The sequence below is a fragment of the Mauremys mutica genome, chromosome 3 (genome assembly GCF_020497125.1).
Source record: "Mauremys mutica isolate MM-2020 ecotype Southern chromosome 3, ASM2049712v1, whole genome shotgun sequence".
Classification (NCBI taxonomy): domain Eukaryota; kingdom Metazoa; phylum Chordata; order Testudines; family Geoemydidae; genus Mauremys; species Mauremys mutica.
The window spans coordinates 61,574,491-61,587,314 of NC_059074.1; the positions used below are offsets into that span (position 1 = coordinate 61,574,491).

The 12,824-nt window shown below is 45.2% G+C and overlaps 1 protein-coding gene across 2 annotated transcripts in view; it reads left to right on the plus strand.

Annotated features, from left to right (window-relative positions):
* The window catches only part of MEI4 (meiotic double-stranded break formation protein 4), a 131,664-nt gene that overhangs the window by 17,240 nt on the left and 101,600 nt on the right, over positions 1-12,824 (plus strand). For both annotated transcript variants that reach the window (XM_045010936.1, XM_045010937.1), the window contains exon 2: positions 1,396-1,644. In XM_045010936.1, the coding sequence (XP_044866871.1) occupies positions 1,396-1,644 (249 nt within the window). The remainder of the gene's footprint in view (positions 1-1,395; positions 1,645-12,824) is intronic.

The following is a 12,824-nucleotide window of genomic DNA, read 5'->3' on the forward strand; positions in this document are numbered from 1 at the left end:
CTTGGAGAGGTCATGTTTATTTCTATAAAAAAAAATGAAAATCTTGCCATGATCCAATGCAGAAGTTCCCTGAAAAAAAAATCCAGTTGATGTGGTGAGGTCTTGCTAGAATAGTATTCCATTCAAACCATTGTTATGAAGAGGTCAAAGACAGCTTCCCTAACACCTCACCTCAAACTTCTCGCTGGCAGTTATATCTGTGTAGAACAAAGGTCCCCAATGTATGGGGTGCACCCCTCTAGGGGGATGTGGAGGAACATCTGGACGAGCATGGAGGGGCATGGGTCATCCCTGACCGGAGTTGGGGGAAAGCACCTCCCAGTTCCTCTGTGCCTCCCACCCCCAGCTGTGTCCCCAGCTCCTGGCCCTCCACCTGGCCCCGTCCCCAGCCTTGGCTTGGCTCTGCTCCCGGCTAGGGGCAAGACTGGGAGGAAAGCCACACCTGGCCGCAGGCCTGGCTGCAGCCCCGTTCCCGGCCCCAGACATACCTCCAGCTGCGGCCCCAGCCTCTGCCCCCTTACCCTTGTCCGCATCCCCCCTTCCCGTCCCCAGAGCCACATCCTGGCTCCGGGAGGTGGAGGGGAAGGGGATGAGGGAGTACGGACAGGGGTAAGGGGGGGCATAACCCTCAAAAATTTTGGGGACGGCTGGTGTAGAAGCTTCCATGCTGATGATCATTTAAAATAATGTGTTAATTTTGAGACTGAACTTCTTGGGGGAGAATTGTATGTGTCCCGCTCTGCAGTTTTACCCACATTCTGCCATATATTTTGTATTATGGCAGTCTTGGATGATGACCCAGCACATTTTCGATTTTATGAACACTTTCACTGCACATTTCACAAAACGTAAAGAAGGTACTGTGAGATTTCTAAAAATAGCTACAGCACTTGACCTAAATTATGGAGTCACTGTCATTGGATCCAAACATATCAAGTGTACAAAAAGACAAGCTAGGGTCATTTTATAAAGATCTTTTTATAATATTCCTTTATTTTTAACACTTAACAAAATTATGTACTGGATAAAGTATGTACGATCCAGTACACATTCTGTAACCATGAGGTTAGAACTTAGTGTTGGGATAAAATGTGCATTAAAATATTCACTAGAATATTTTTCCTCCTAAGGTAAGCCTGTTTGAGATGCATACTAGTCACACTATTAGTTTCAAACTACCAAACTGAATATGATTACTGACATTGCCTGCGTGCTACTTTTGCATGTTTCATGTTCATACTATATGTAATTGTTTAGATTTGTGTTTCTGTTGATTGATCTAAGGCCACACGAGAAAAAGATAATTAGCCTCACTGTGGAATATAGCTATCAGTAAATGAGATACATAACTCACTAAACAAAAAAACTTACTGTGACTTTTTCATTATATGATAGGAATAAAAGACAGAAAAGAACATCAAGCATGGTACTTGAAAATATCAAAGCTGGCACTGGCTTTGGCAATTATCCACTCAAAGCCTCCAGGAAAAAGCAGCAAAGAATACACAGAGCATCTTGCTAAAATTATTTCTGGACAGGATTTTAAATGGAGATCAAAAGTTGAAGCCTTAGAAGCTGAAGTCCTTAGATTACGTCAGGAGCTTCTTTTGAACAAGATCTGTCCAAGATTCTGCTTGGAAAATAGTAAGTCTCTGAAGTTGTTTTTGAATAACATCTAACACTGCACTAACATTTGAAAGACAAAATATCAGAATGTTTTTTTGCTTAGGAATAGTATATTTTTATGCGTAGGTAAAGGTGTCTTAAATGCAGGAATCTTTGTTTTTTTCCAAAAAGTGTACAGTGGCGAGACACTAGTTTCAGTTATAACAAGAATTCATGTAAAAATTTTGAGATTTATTCAGTTAATAAAAAAAATCTTTATTCACAGTAGAAAATAAAATATCATAGGATTTGGCTATCAGTCTTCAGTCTGTTGCTGTCTACAGCATATTGGATAATTTCAGAAGATATCATGGCAAGACTTTTTAAATTTTCACAGCATAGCCTACTAGTTTTAATGTAATGGGAACATTAATGTACCATATTTAAATTTGGAACTTATGAACTTAGTTTTCTATCTCTAACCACATTAAATAGACTTAAAAATCAGCATTTGGGCCTAATATGTAATATATTGATCTATATGGAAAAAAATGATAGAGGATAATATTTTAATCATTTTCTAATTTGTATCTTAAGTCTAAGAAGTTCTGAGACCAGAAGTTGTGACTGGTTGGTGGGGAGGAAGACTGAGTTGCAAGATGCTGCAGGCTTAGTGCAATATGCTGGTAGATCTCTCTGCACCTCTCTGTGATTTGGCTCACAGGAAAGTATGATTTAAAAACAAAATGTGGTCAAGTTTTATTTAGTGGCATGATTTTTTTTCACACCAGTGTTTTAGTTTAACTTTTGTCTATGGGAGGAGTTTCTTTCCCCTATTTTTTGAAATGGGGAGGAGGCAATTTTATGCTGCTCATCCGCATTCAGTGTTATTTGGGGGTCTCCATTCTGGCAGTTTCTGGACTTTGTCCCCTTTTTTGTATATCTCTGCTTCCCTTCTTGGTATATTCCCAGCCTCCTTTCTCAACACCCCCATCCCATACACATTACCATACTTTAAGCCAGGGGTCCCCAATGCGATGCCCGCAGGCGCCATGACGCCCGCTGGGGCATCTAAGTGCACCTGTGTACTGGCTGGTAGACGAGCATTCTCTGAAATGCCGCCAAGTAGCGTCATCCAGAGGCGTCACTGCTGAAATACCGCCGAAAATTGGCGGCATTTCGGCGGCGATGCCTCTGTATGACGCTACTTGTTGGCGACATTTCGGTGGTGATGCCTATTGACGTTGCCAGTTGTCGGCGGAATTTCAGTGGATGCTCATCCGCCGCCACAGTCCTCCATGGCTCGTCGTCTGGCACCTGCCAGACGAAAAAGGTTGAGGACCACTGCTTTAAGCAGTATTTCAAGAAGAGGAACTCTCAGCTCTTCAGAATACTAAATCAATCGCTGGCCATCTGTGACAAGAAGAGCTTAAAAGATATGAGTGTGGGAGGCTCATTATCAGGATAGACTGCTCCTCTGTATTGGCTACCAAGGATATTGTAATTGGGGATGTGTGGTCTGCAGAACATGTCGACCAACTGGAAATGAAATCAGTTCACCTGGAACTTCTGCATTTCAACCTTTGTATTTTACAGTCTTGTTCATGGAGGCGTCTTACCTCCTCAGTCAACCAGTGGCTAGGAGTGAAGCTCTGCTTTGAGAGGTACTATTAATCCTGAGGCAGAGAAGAGCAGATATGTTCCAGGGAATGGAGTCTCTATCAAGAGATACTGAGTCTCTCAGCCCTAGTTTAGTCACAGTGAAGGTGGTTCACATACCTCACCCTGATGACTGTAGCCAAGTTAGCCTTCGTTTCATCCTTACATGGATTTGTGTCTGTTATAGAAGAGTCCTTTAATCGGTGCAGATCAGGCATCCAACTCCAGACGTCCAACTCGGACATCAATACACTTTATCAAATCTCACTGACTAGTACAGAAAAGTCTGGAGTTTCCCTACATTGTGTTGTGCAAATAGGGGGCATTTCCTCTTTTCATATACTACCTATGAATATTCTAATTTTCTCCAGTTCAGCCAGAAAAGAATAATTGTGTCACAGTACCTAAAGCAGAGGTGAGCAAACTTTTTGGCCCAAGGGCCATATCTTGGTGGGAAAATTGTATGTAGGGCCATGAATGTAGGGTTGGGGCAGGGGTTTGGGGTGTGGAAGGGGTGTGGTGTGCAGGAAGGGGCTCAAGGAAAGGGGTTGGGGTGCAGGAGGGGGCTCAGGGCAGGGACTTGGGGTGCAGGAGAGGTGCGGGTGTGGCCAGGGGTTCAGGGAAGGGAGTGGGGTGTGGCAGGGGGCTCAAGGCAGGGGGTTGGGTGCAGGAGGGGTGTGGCAGGGGGCTCAAGGCAGGGTGTTAGGGGGCTCAAGGCAGGGGTTTGGGGTGCAGGAGGGGTTTGGAGTGTGGGCTCTGGCCCACACCACTTACCTTGAGTAGCTCTGGGGTGGCAGTGGGGCTAAGGCAGGCTCCCTGCCTGCCCTGGCCCTGCGCCACTCCCAGAAGTGGTCAGCATGTCCAGCAGGGGCTCCTGGGGGTGGCGTGGGGCAGGCAGCTCCACCACGTGCTGCCCTTGCCTTCGGGTACCACCCCCACCCCCCGAATCTCCCATTGGTTGCGGTTCCCTGTTCCTGGCCAATGGGAACTGCGGGGGGTGGTGCCTGCAGGTGAGGGCAGTGCATGAGCCCTCTGCCCTCACCCCCTTACCCTGGGCTGCAGGGACATGGTGCTGGCCGCTTCCGGGGGTTGTGCAGGGCCAGGGCAGGCAGGGAGCCTGCCTTAGCCCGGCTGTGCCACAGGGCTGGCAATCCCGCCCTCCCCTGACTAAAGAGTTTGCCCTTCCCTGACCTGAAGAGTCAAATTCCATCACTTACTACTACCAGAGGATCTATGGATGGCTTCTTTGTGGGGTTTCATGCCTCGTTAAAGTGTTTCTAAAAGCCATCAAGCCCTGCATACATTTCATGGAAATTCAGTCTAATATTCAAAACACTGTACCACTGTTCAATGGCCACTATTTCTTTAGAATTGTGTTAATTTAAAGTGGCACTCCTAGTTGTGATTACCTGAGCCAGGCAAGAAATGAGCTAGCTGCCTCTTCTAATTTTCCATTTGTTACCTTTTATCCTAACAGTTTTGAGAACTGTGCCAAGCTTCATTTCATGGGCGAATTCAGGTTTTATATTAATCAAGAGGTTTTTATCCCTTTCTTCTGCTCAAACCTGAAATATGACAAAGATGGGATTTTTGGCAATTTTCCAGGGAAAAGGACACAAAACATTTAGGTCAGCTGACGGTCTCTCTTTGGTTTGGAGAAGCACAAAAGACAAAGTGGAAACATTTAGCTATCCTCTGAGGCAGGTTTCCTTACCCATCATTAATAAGAGCTCATCAAATCAAGGATCATGTTGCTTCTTGGCAAGCAAGTGAGTCAGTCTCTGTAGCAGAGATTTGAAAAGCTCACACCTGGTATTCCAGCTCAGGAAGGCATTGCTAATCTTAAAATGGACAGAAAATTGCAGATTGGCTCCAATCGTTCTAGCATACATCTGGTGAATGTAGTATTAGAGGGTAGATACAGCTTTAGATTAATGCATTTGAAGGGCTGTAATTCAGTTAGCCAACATGTATCTTAGCAAAAGTCATCAAGGGGTACATTCCCCCCACCCGCATCTTCTAATTTAGCTCATCTGACTAATCACAGTCAATTGATTTAAATTACTGGAGATACTTGCTGTAGCAGAAGGAATCTTTCTTTACCTCCAAAACTAGTTTGTTCTTTTTGCTAAGGCCCATAGATACATTACTCCAGTCTGCTTACAGCTTGGGGGCAGAACAAGCAAGGAACCAGGTAGGATTAGGGAAAAACTGACTTCAGGGCAAGCAGCCCCTGCTTTCCCACTTCCATTAGGGCAGTGAAGTCAGATGGACAGATGGAGAGCTTTTTGCTTTTAAGCTTTACCATACCATTTTAGATGTGTGCTCTCCCCCACTCCCTGGTCTCTCTCCAAAATCATGGTAGCAATAGTACTGTCTTTAGGGAAGGGAATTCACTTACCTCTTCCTGGACAAAAGCAAAGCATACAGAGTGGGATGGTTCCTGGAATATCTTGGATTTAGGACAGACCCAGACACATGATACAGGGAAGCCAATCACAGGCTTGGGCTGAGGATGAACACACTTTTGCTGATTTGCCTGTGTTTTTTTGTGTGAGAGATGGGATTTAAGAGGGGACAGGCACTCTTCTTGTGATTATGCAAGAAGCTTCAGCTCCCTCTTGAAGTTCATCCCTGCAGGAAGAGTTTGTCCCTTCACTTGCAGAGCTCACAGGAGGTGAGAGTAGGAGGAGGGAGCAGAGAGCTCAGCAGCACAGCACAATGCTGCTCCCCCACCCCTCTCCTTCCTTGCTGTGGGCAAACAGCACCTCCTCCCCCTCACTGCAACACCCACCTTGGGAAGGAGGGCTGGGGACAAGCTCCCCCCAGGCTGGTGGGGGGAGTGCGAAGAACCCCGGGGGCTGTAGAAGAAGTTTAAGTGGTGGTGGAGGGGTGCAAAACTGATTGGGGGGGTTGGGAGGCCTGGCAGATGTGGGTTTGGGGGCGAGGTAGATATGGGCCTGGGTACGGCATTGTTATGGGTGGTGGGAGCTGGCGGAGAGACAGTTGGTATGAAAGGCAATTGTGGGGGTGGAATTGATGTGGGAACTAGGAGACCAGGATTGGTGTGGGGGCAGAATTAATTGCTGGGCAAGGGATGGGCAGATGTATTTTTTTTTGTACAAATCCCAACATTAAATGCTTCCATAGGGTGGTCATTGACCTTATTCCAACTTAGCAAGGAGAAAGAGCATGGCCTTTGAACCTCATTCTGCTCCTCACAACACTACCCAGATTGGACCTCTTCAGGAAGCATTGTTACATTTCCTGTCCTGATGACTATCTCCGATCAGCTGAGACTTTGTATTTAAAGTTGGGAGCATTCTCTAATGAGATGTGATATAGTACTTTAAATTCAGACAGCTAGCTCTCACAACTATCATAGCATTCATTCCGTAACTAAATTCAACAAACATTGCTTCTCCAGTTAAGCACTGAATTCCAGTCCTCAGGAGCACTGACAGTCTCAGGGTAGAGTAGTTATGCCTCTTAGATTGAGTTCCATTAGATGTACGTTAATTCTCCAGATTCTGCACATTGATCATCCAGACTTACATAATTGTTATGCGTATAAGAAGCACACAGAATCTTTTTCAAGGGTATAATCCATACTTCCATTCTCTCTCTCTCTCTCTCACACACACACACACACACACACACACACACACACACACACACACACACACACACACACACACACACACACACGTTCTGCAGCTGGATCTTATAGTTACCAGTCCTTAGTGTTGCTTGGTCAGTTTCAGTGGCTAGCTGAAACTGCACAAGAGGGAGAGGAGGAGCTGAAGCTGGGTCTTTGTTGGACGCGACGGAAGCTCCGATGTTGATGAAGAACGAACCCAAAGTCCCCTGGCAATACACCCTTCTTTTATAGTAATACGTTCCCATACAAGTCTGTGGACCTTGCTGTGTCGCATCGGAGCTGTTAATCACGAGGTAGTCAAGGTTGCTCCCAATCAGCATTATATTGGGTTGTTACTGAGAGTATCCACAGTGGTTTCTTATCTTGTCCCTCTGGCTCCACTCTTCATCTTGTCCTTGGGGTGTATGCCTTTGCTTTAGGGTCGTCAATCTGCCATTAGGATCATTCTGATAATAAGGTTGGTGCCTCTTGACTTCCCCACTCCCCTCTTGACCATCCGGCCCATTAGTACTGGTGCCTCCTGTCTCTTCTCTGTTAGCATGCCATACGTTCTTCATTCATACACAAACCAGTAAATAATTTCAGAAGCAAGAATTTCAGCCATAACACTTCTATTATTCTAAAAACAATCATTAACATGTAAAGCAAAGAATAAAACCAAAACAATTTCTTCTTACTAATTCAAAGCTAGCAAAATGGAGTACAATTTGCATGAGACAAGTTCTCCCCATTAGGCTTTTGGCGTACACAATGCCATTTCCTTTCTTTTGGTAGAACTCTTCTTCATATCTTAATGTCTAGGTTTAAACGTATATCCGCTTAGTTTCGGATGTTTTTCTGTAAAAGGTGATCCCGCTTCTCACACTGAAGGTAAACTGCTATGAAAATCTCATTGTAACAGACTTGCGGTGCTTAGTATAAAGAAGAACAGGAATTCTGAATGCCTGATTCATGCTCATTTCTCTGAGTCTGTTCTTAAATGGGAAATGTGTAGTACAACCAGCTTTCTTGAATCACAGTCCTGTGTTTTTAATCAGAAAAGACCATTCTTTCTTTAATTTTTTTGTAAAGGTCCACTGAAGTATATAAGCAAACCCTAGAGCAGGGGTCCCCAACGCAGTGCCCGTGGGCGCCATGGCGCCCGCCGGGGTGTCTAAGTGTGCCTGTCTACTGGCCAGCAGATGAGCATCCGCTGAAATGCCGCTGAAATTTGGCGGCATTTCGGCGGTGACGTCTCTGGATGACAGTACTTGCCAGCGGCATTTCGGCGGATGCTCGTCCACCACCATGGTCCTCCGTGGCTCGTCATCTGGCGCCCGACAGACAAAAAAGGTTGGGGACCACTGCCCTAGAGTACTTGGTGTAAAATCTCTCTAAAGCGAAAATGTGTTGCTTGCTCAATATTTGAATCTTGCAAGCATTTACCATCTGCAGAACTATTCTGAAATAATACATAGAGGATGTAAATAGGTCCTGGGCAGAATTTATTTTATTGACTCAAAGAAATAAGGTCTATAAAAGCTGTCTTGCTGCTCCTAACCTCCTGGCAGCAGGACTCCTTTCTCTCTCTTCTCTCCTCCCCTCCTTCCTCCCAGGGGAGGGTTTAAAAAGGTCTCAGGCAGCCCTTAGTTGGAATCAGCTGATCCTAATTAACCTCAGGTAGCTCCCTCTCAGCTGATTCTAATTGATACTTTGGTAACCCCTTCTCAACTGAACCTGATTGACCTGTAGTTACCCTCCAGTTGATAGGGAGGAGGGCCTTTTAACCCTCTGAGACTGATTTCTACTCTCTCCTCCCCTTGCAGTTGTCTGTGCTGAGTTTATCACACTACATAATAAATGTAAACACATTTGTATCAAGCAAAAAAGAATGGACATTTCAGCCCAGCCCAGCAATCTTAACACTGACCCCTTTATTTTTTTAAAAAGGTATATTTTTGTTGTCTTGATTTTGGTATCAAAATATTTTCAAAGGATACTGTTAAGTGACAAATATTAATTAATAAAAATATACTGGTATTTTAAGATTGATGATGAAATAATAGTATTTATTTTGGGGCAGAGCTAAAGTTTGCACACTTTAATTATCAAGGGAAAAAAGTGCGACTCTGTGCATGTTTTTATATTCACGCTATTCATCAGTCTGGAAATGTGCTGCTCTTGAGTACCCACATCTGTAAGCATTTATGGAGACTGGTCATCATGGGATAGAAGTGTTGGTGACCAAATGATCAGGAACTGAGTCATGTGCCCAGTACTCTGTCTCCCAGTGATAAGAGCAGCTCATTGTACATGCTCTGCCTGTTCTTTGGAGTGGGGAGGAGGATGGCCTCAAATTTGGTTCTGGCAGACCATTCCATATCTTGTCTCTTTCCTTCAGTATCTCTTCTGTTCCTCATCCTCGCGCCCCCTCGCCATTCTGCTGACCTCAGCAGGGGACTTATTTTGCCCCGGTCTTCACAGACAAGATCAACTCCCACATTGCTGCACTGGGCAGCACAGTATGGGGAGGAGGTGAGCAGCCCACAGTGGTGAAAAGAACAGGTTAAGGACTATTTAGAAAAACTGGACATGCACAAGTTCATGGGGCTGGTTGCAATACATCCAAAGGTGCTGAGGGAGTTGGCTGATATGATTGCAGAACCATAGGCCATTATCTTTGAAAACTCGTGGTGATCGGGGGAGTTCCCGGACAACTGGATAAGGCAAACATAGTGCCCATCTTTAAAAAAGGGAAGAAGGAGAATTTGGGGAACTATAGACCGGACAACCTCACCTCAGTCCCTGGGAAAATTATGGAGCAGGTCCTCAAAAAATCCATTTTGAAGCACTTGGAGGAGGGGAAGGTGATCAGGAACAGTCAGCATCGATTCACCAAGGGCAAGTCATACCTGACCAATCTGATTGCCTTCTATGATGAGATAACTGATTCTGTGGATATGGGGAAAGCAGTGGATGTGATATATCTTGACTTTAGCAAAGCTTTTGATATGGTCTCCCACAGTATTCTTGCCAGCAAGTAAAAAAAGTATGGATTGGATGACTGGACTATAAGGTGGATGGAAAGCTGGCTAGATCGTCGGGCTCAACAGGTAGTGATCAACAGCTCACTATCTAGTTGGCAGCCAATATCTAGCAGAGTGCCCCAGGAGTTAGTCCTGGGGCCAGTTTTGTTCAATATCTTCATTAATGTTCTGGACGATGGGATAGATTGCACCCTTAACAAGTTTGTGGATGACACTAAGCTACGAGGAGAGGTAGCTACACTGAAGCGTAGGGCATAGGGTCCAGAATGGCCTAGATAAATTGGAAGCTTGGGCTAAAAAAACCTAATGAGGTTCAACAATGACAAGTGCAGAGTCCTGCACTTAGGATGGAAGAATCCCATGCACTGATACAGGCTGGGGACTGACTGGCTAAGCGGCAGTTCTGCAGAAAAGGACCTGGGGATTACAGTGGATGAGAAGCTGGATATGAGTCATCAGTGTGCCCTTGTTGCCAAGAAGGCTAATGGCATATTGGGCTGCATTAGAAGGAACATTGCCAGCAGATCAAGGGAAATGATCATTCCCCTCTATTCGGCATTGTTGAGGCCACATCTGGAATATTGTATCCAATTTTGGTCCCCCTGTTACAGAAGGGATGTGGACAAATTGTAAACAGTCCAGCGGAGGGCAACAAAAATGATTAGGGGGCTGGGGCACATGACTTATGAAAAGAGGCTGAAGGAACTGGGCTTATTTAGTCTGCAGAAGAGAAGAATGAGGGGGGATTTCATAGCTACTTTCAACTACCTGAAAAGGGGTTCCAAAGAGGATGGATCTAGACTGTTCTCAGTGGTAGCAGAGGACAGAACAAGGAGTAATGGTCTCAAGTTGCAGTGGGGGAGGTTTAGGTTAGATATTAGGATAAACTTTTTCATGAGGAGGATGGTGAAACACTGGAATGGGTTACCTAGGGAAGTAGTGGAATCTCCATCCATAGAGGTTTTTAAGGCCTGGCTTGACAAAGCCCTGGCTGGGATAATTTAGTTGGTGTTGGTCCTGCTTTGAGCTAGATGACCTCCTGAGGTCTCTTCCAACCCTAATCTTCTATGATTCTATGACGAGGCAAATGCATCTGGACCCTATGCTCCTGCCTCCTCTGGCTGTGGGATAAACTGCCTCCTTTCCCCTCCTCTCCCGGGTTGATCTTAGATTTTTGTCCCATGGGAGTGAGAACTGAACAAAATAGGTTTGCAGTTATTCTTCTGGGATTAGAGAAGACTTATTTTCCTCAAACCCTGACAAAAACTTATATGCAGGGATTTGGGCAGGAACGCAAACAGTGGAATGTATGGAAGTGATAGTGTAGCGGGGCGACAACTCACCGGCCCGGTGCCTCCTGCTGGTTGTCCAGGGAATTAGCTCTTTCCAGCCCGGAGCACCCTCTCCAGGCTGGTGTCTCGCCTGCCGCTGGCCTCCGTGTCCCTCCCAGAGCCCAGTGTCCCTCTGCACCAGGGTTCTGCCCCCAGCAGCAACCCACAATTTGAGTCACCCCACCCAGGGGAACCCCCAAGCCCCTATCTCCATCTTGTCTCAGTGGCTACTGCCAGTCACCATCTAGCCCCTGCTCACTGGGGCGGACTGCATTCTGTAAACCACTCATCACTGGCAAGGTGGGTTGGACCAGCTGCCTCTGCCTATTCCTGGGCCGCCCCTCTGCAGCCTTAGTACCCTTTTGTGGGCCCTTAGCTCGGCCTGCAGCCTGGTTGACCAATACTATGTAGCAAACCTGTGAGGAGACAGCAATGGTATGAATCCTTCTCATTTCCCCTTTCTCCTGGGAACAGTGCATCCCTTTTCTTTGCCCAACAAACCAGCAACATTTTCCAGACCCCATGAGGAAGTGGGGAGGCTTTTTCTAGACAGTCTCCTCCCCATCCCCACTTCCAGGGACAGTACATTTTGTCTGCAGTCTGACCAAATGTCCCTGCCACTGAGAAAGAAGCAGGGCTATTTCCCACAAATGAGCTCCATTATTGTCCTTCTCAGAAAATGTTGCTTGTCTCTCAAAGGATAAAATGTTGTTTTGTACATATTGAAAATAATTTGATATATAGATTTCTTAATAATTGGTCTTCAGTGAATCTTTAAAAGTACAATGTTTTGATTGTTTAGGTTTTTATCTAGGTCTTAGGAATCTTGCAAATGATGTAATAATTCTTAATTATTTATATAGGATAAATTGTCTCAAAAATGACAGGCTTCCTAAAATAGTTGTTTTAACCAGTACAGTAATCTAGATCTTCATGTTGAAATAATGTAGGCTTTTGCACCTTCAAATCAGTTTTAGCTTTGCTGCTGTTAGTTAGATGTGCATTTGAATGGTTTTGGGCAGTGTTCATGAATAAGTTCTGCACAGGGCAGGGCAGTGAGTATTGTCCTCATTTTCTGTTCTATATAGGTTTATATGCTGCGATCATCACCTAATATCAGAGTGACTTGCAGTAGAGCATTAAGCAACGTGACTACACATCTGTCTCATATTGTTTGTTCTCTCATCCTCTCCCGAGAGGGAGAAGTGTGTGCTGTGGAATGTCTTATGTCTTGTTTGGGTAGTGTATGTGTGTGGGTTTTATTAAAAAATAAATATACCTGTTGCTGTTGCTATGTGTTCACATTAGAGAAAGCAAGTCAAAAAACATGCCTTGCAACTGCTATGGACAATAGTGAGATTTATGATGATCCTTAGTTCCTGGGGGAGTTCATTCCACAGACTCAGACTGCCCCTGGAGAAAGATCCACCACCCACATGGACAAGCTTTACTCTAACTGTTGAGAGTTCCATTGTTCCAGAAGAGTGGAGGAGTTGACCATGGCCTTCAGCCTGGAGCTTTAGACAATTTTTTAGATATCCT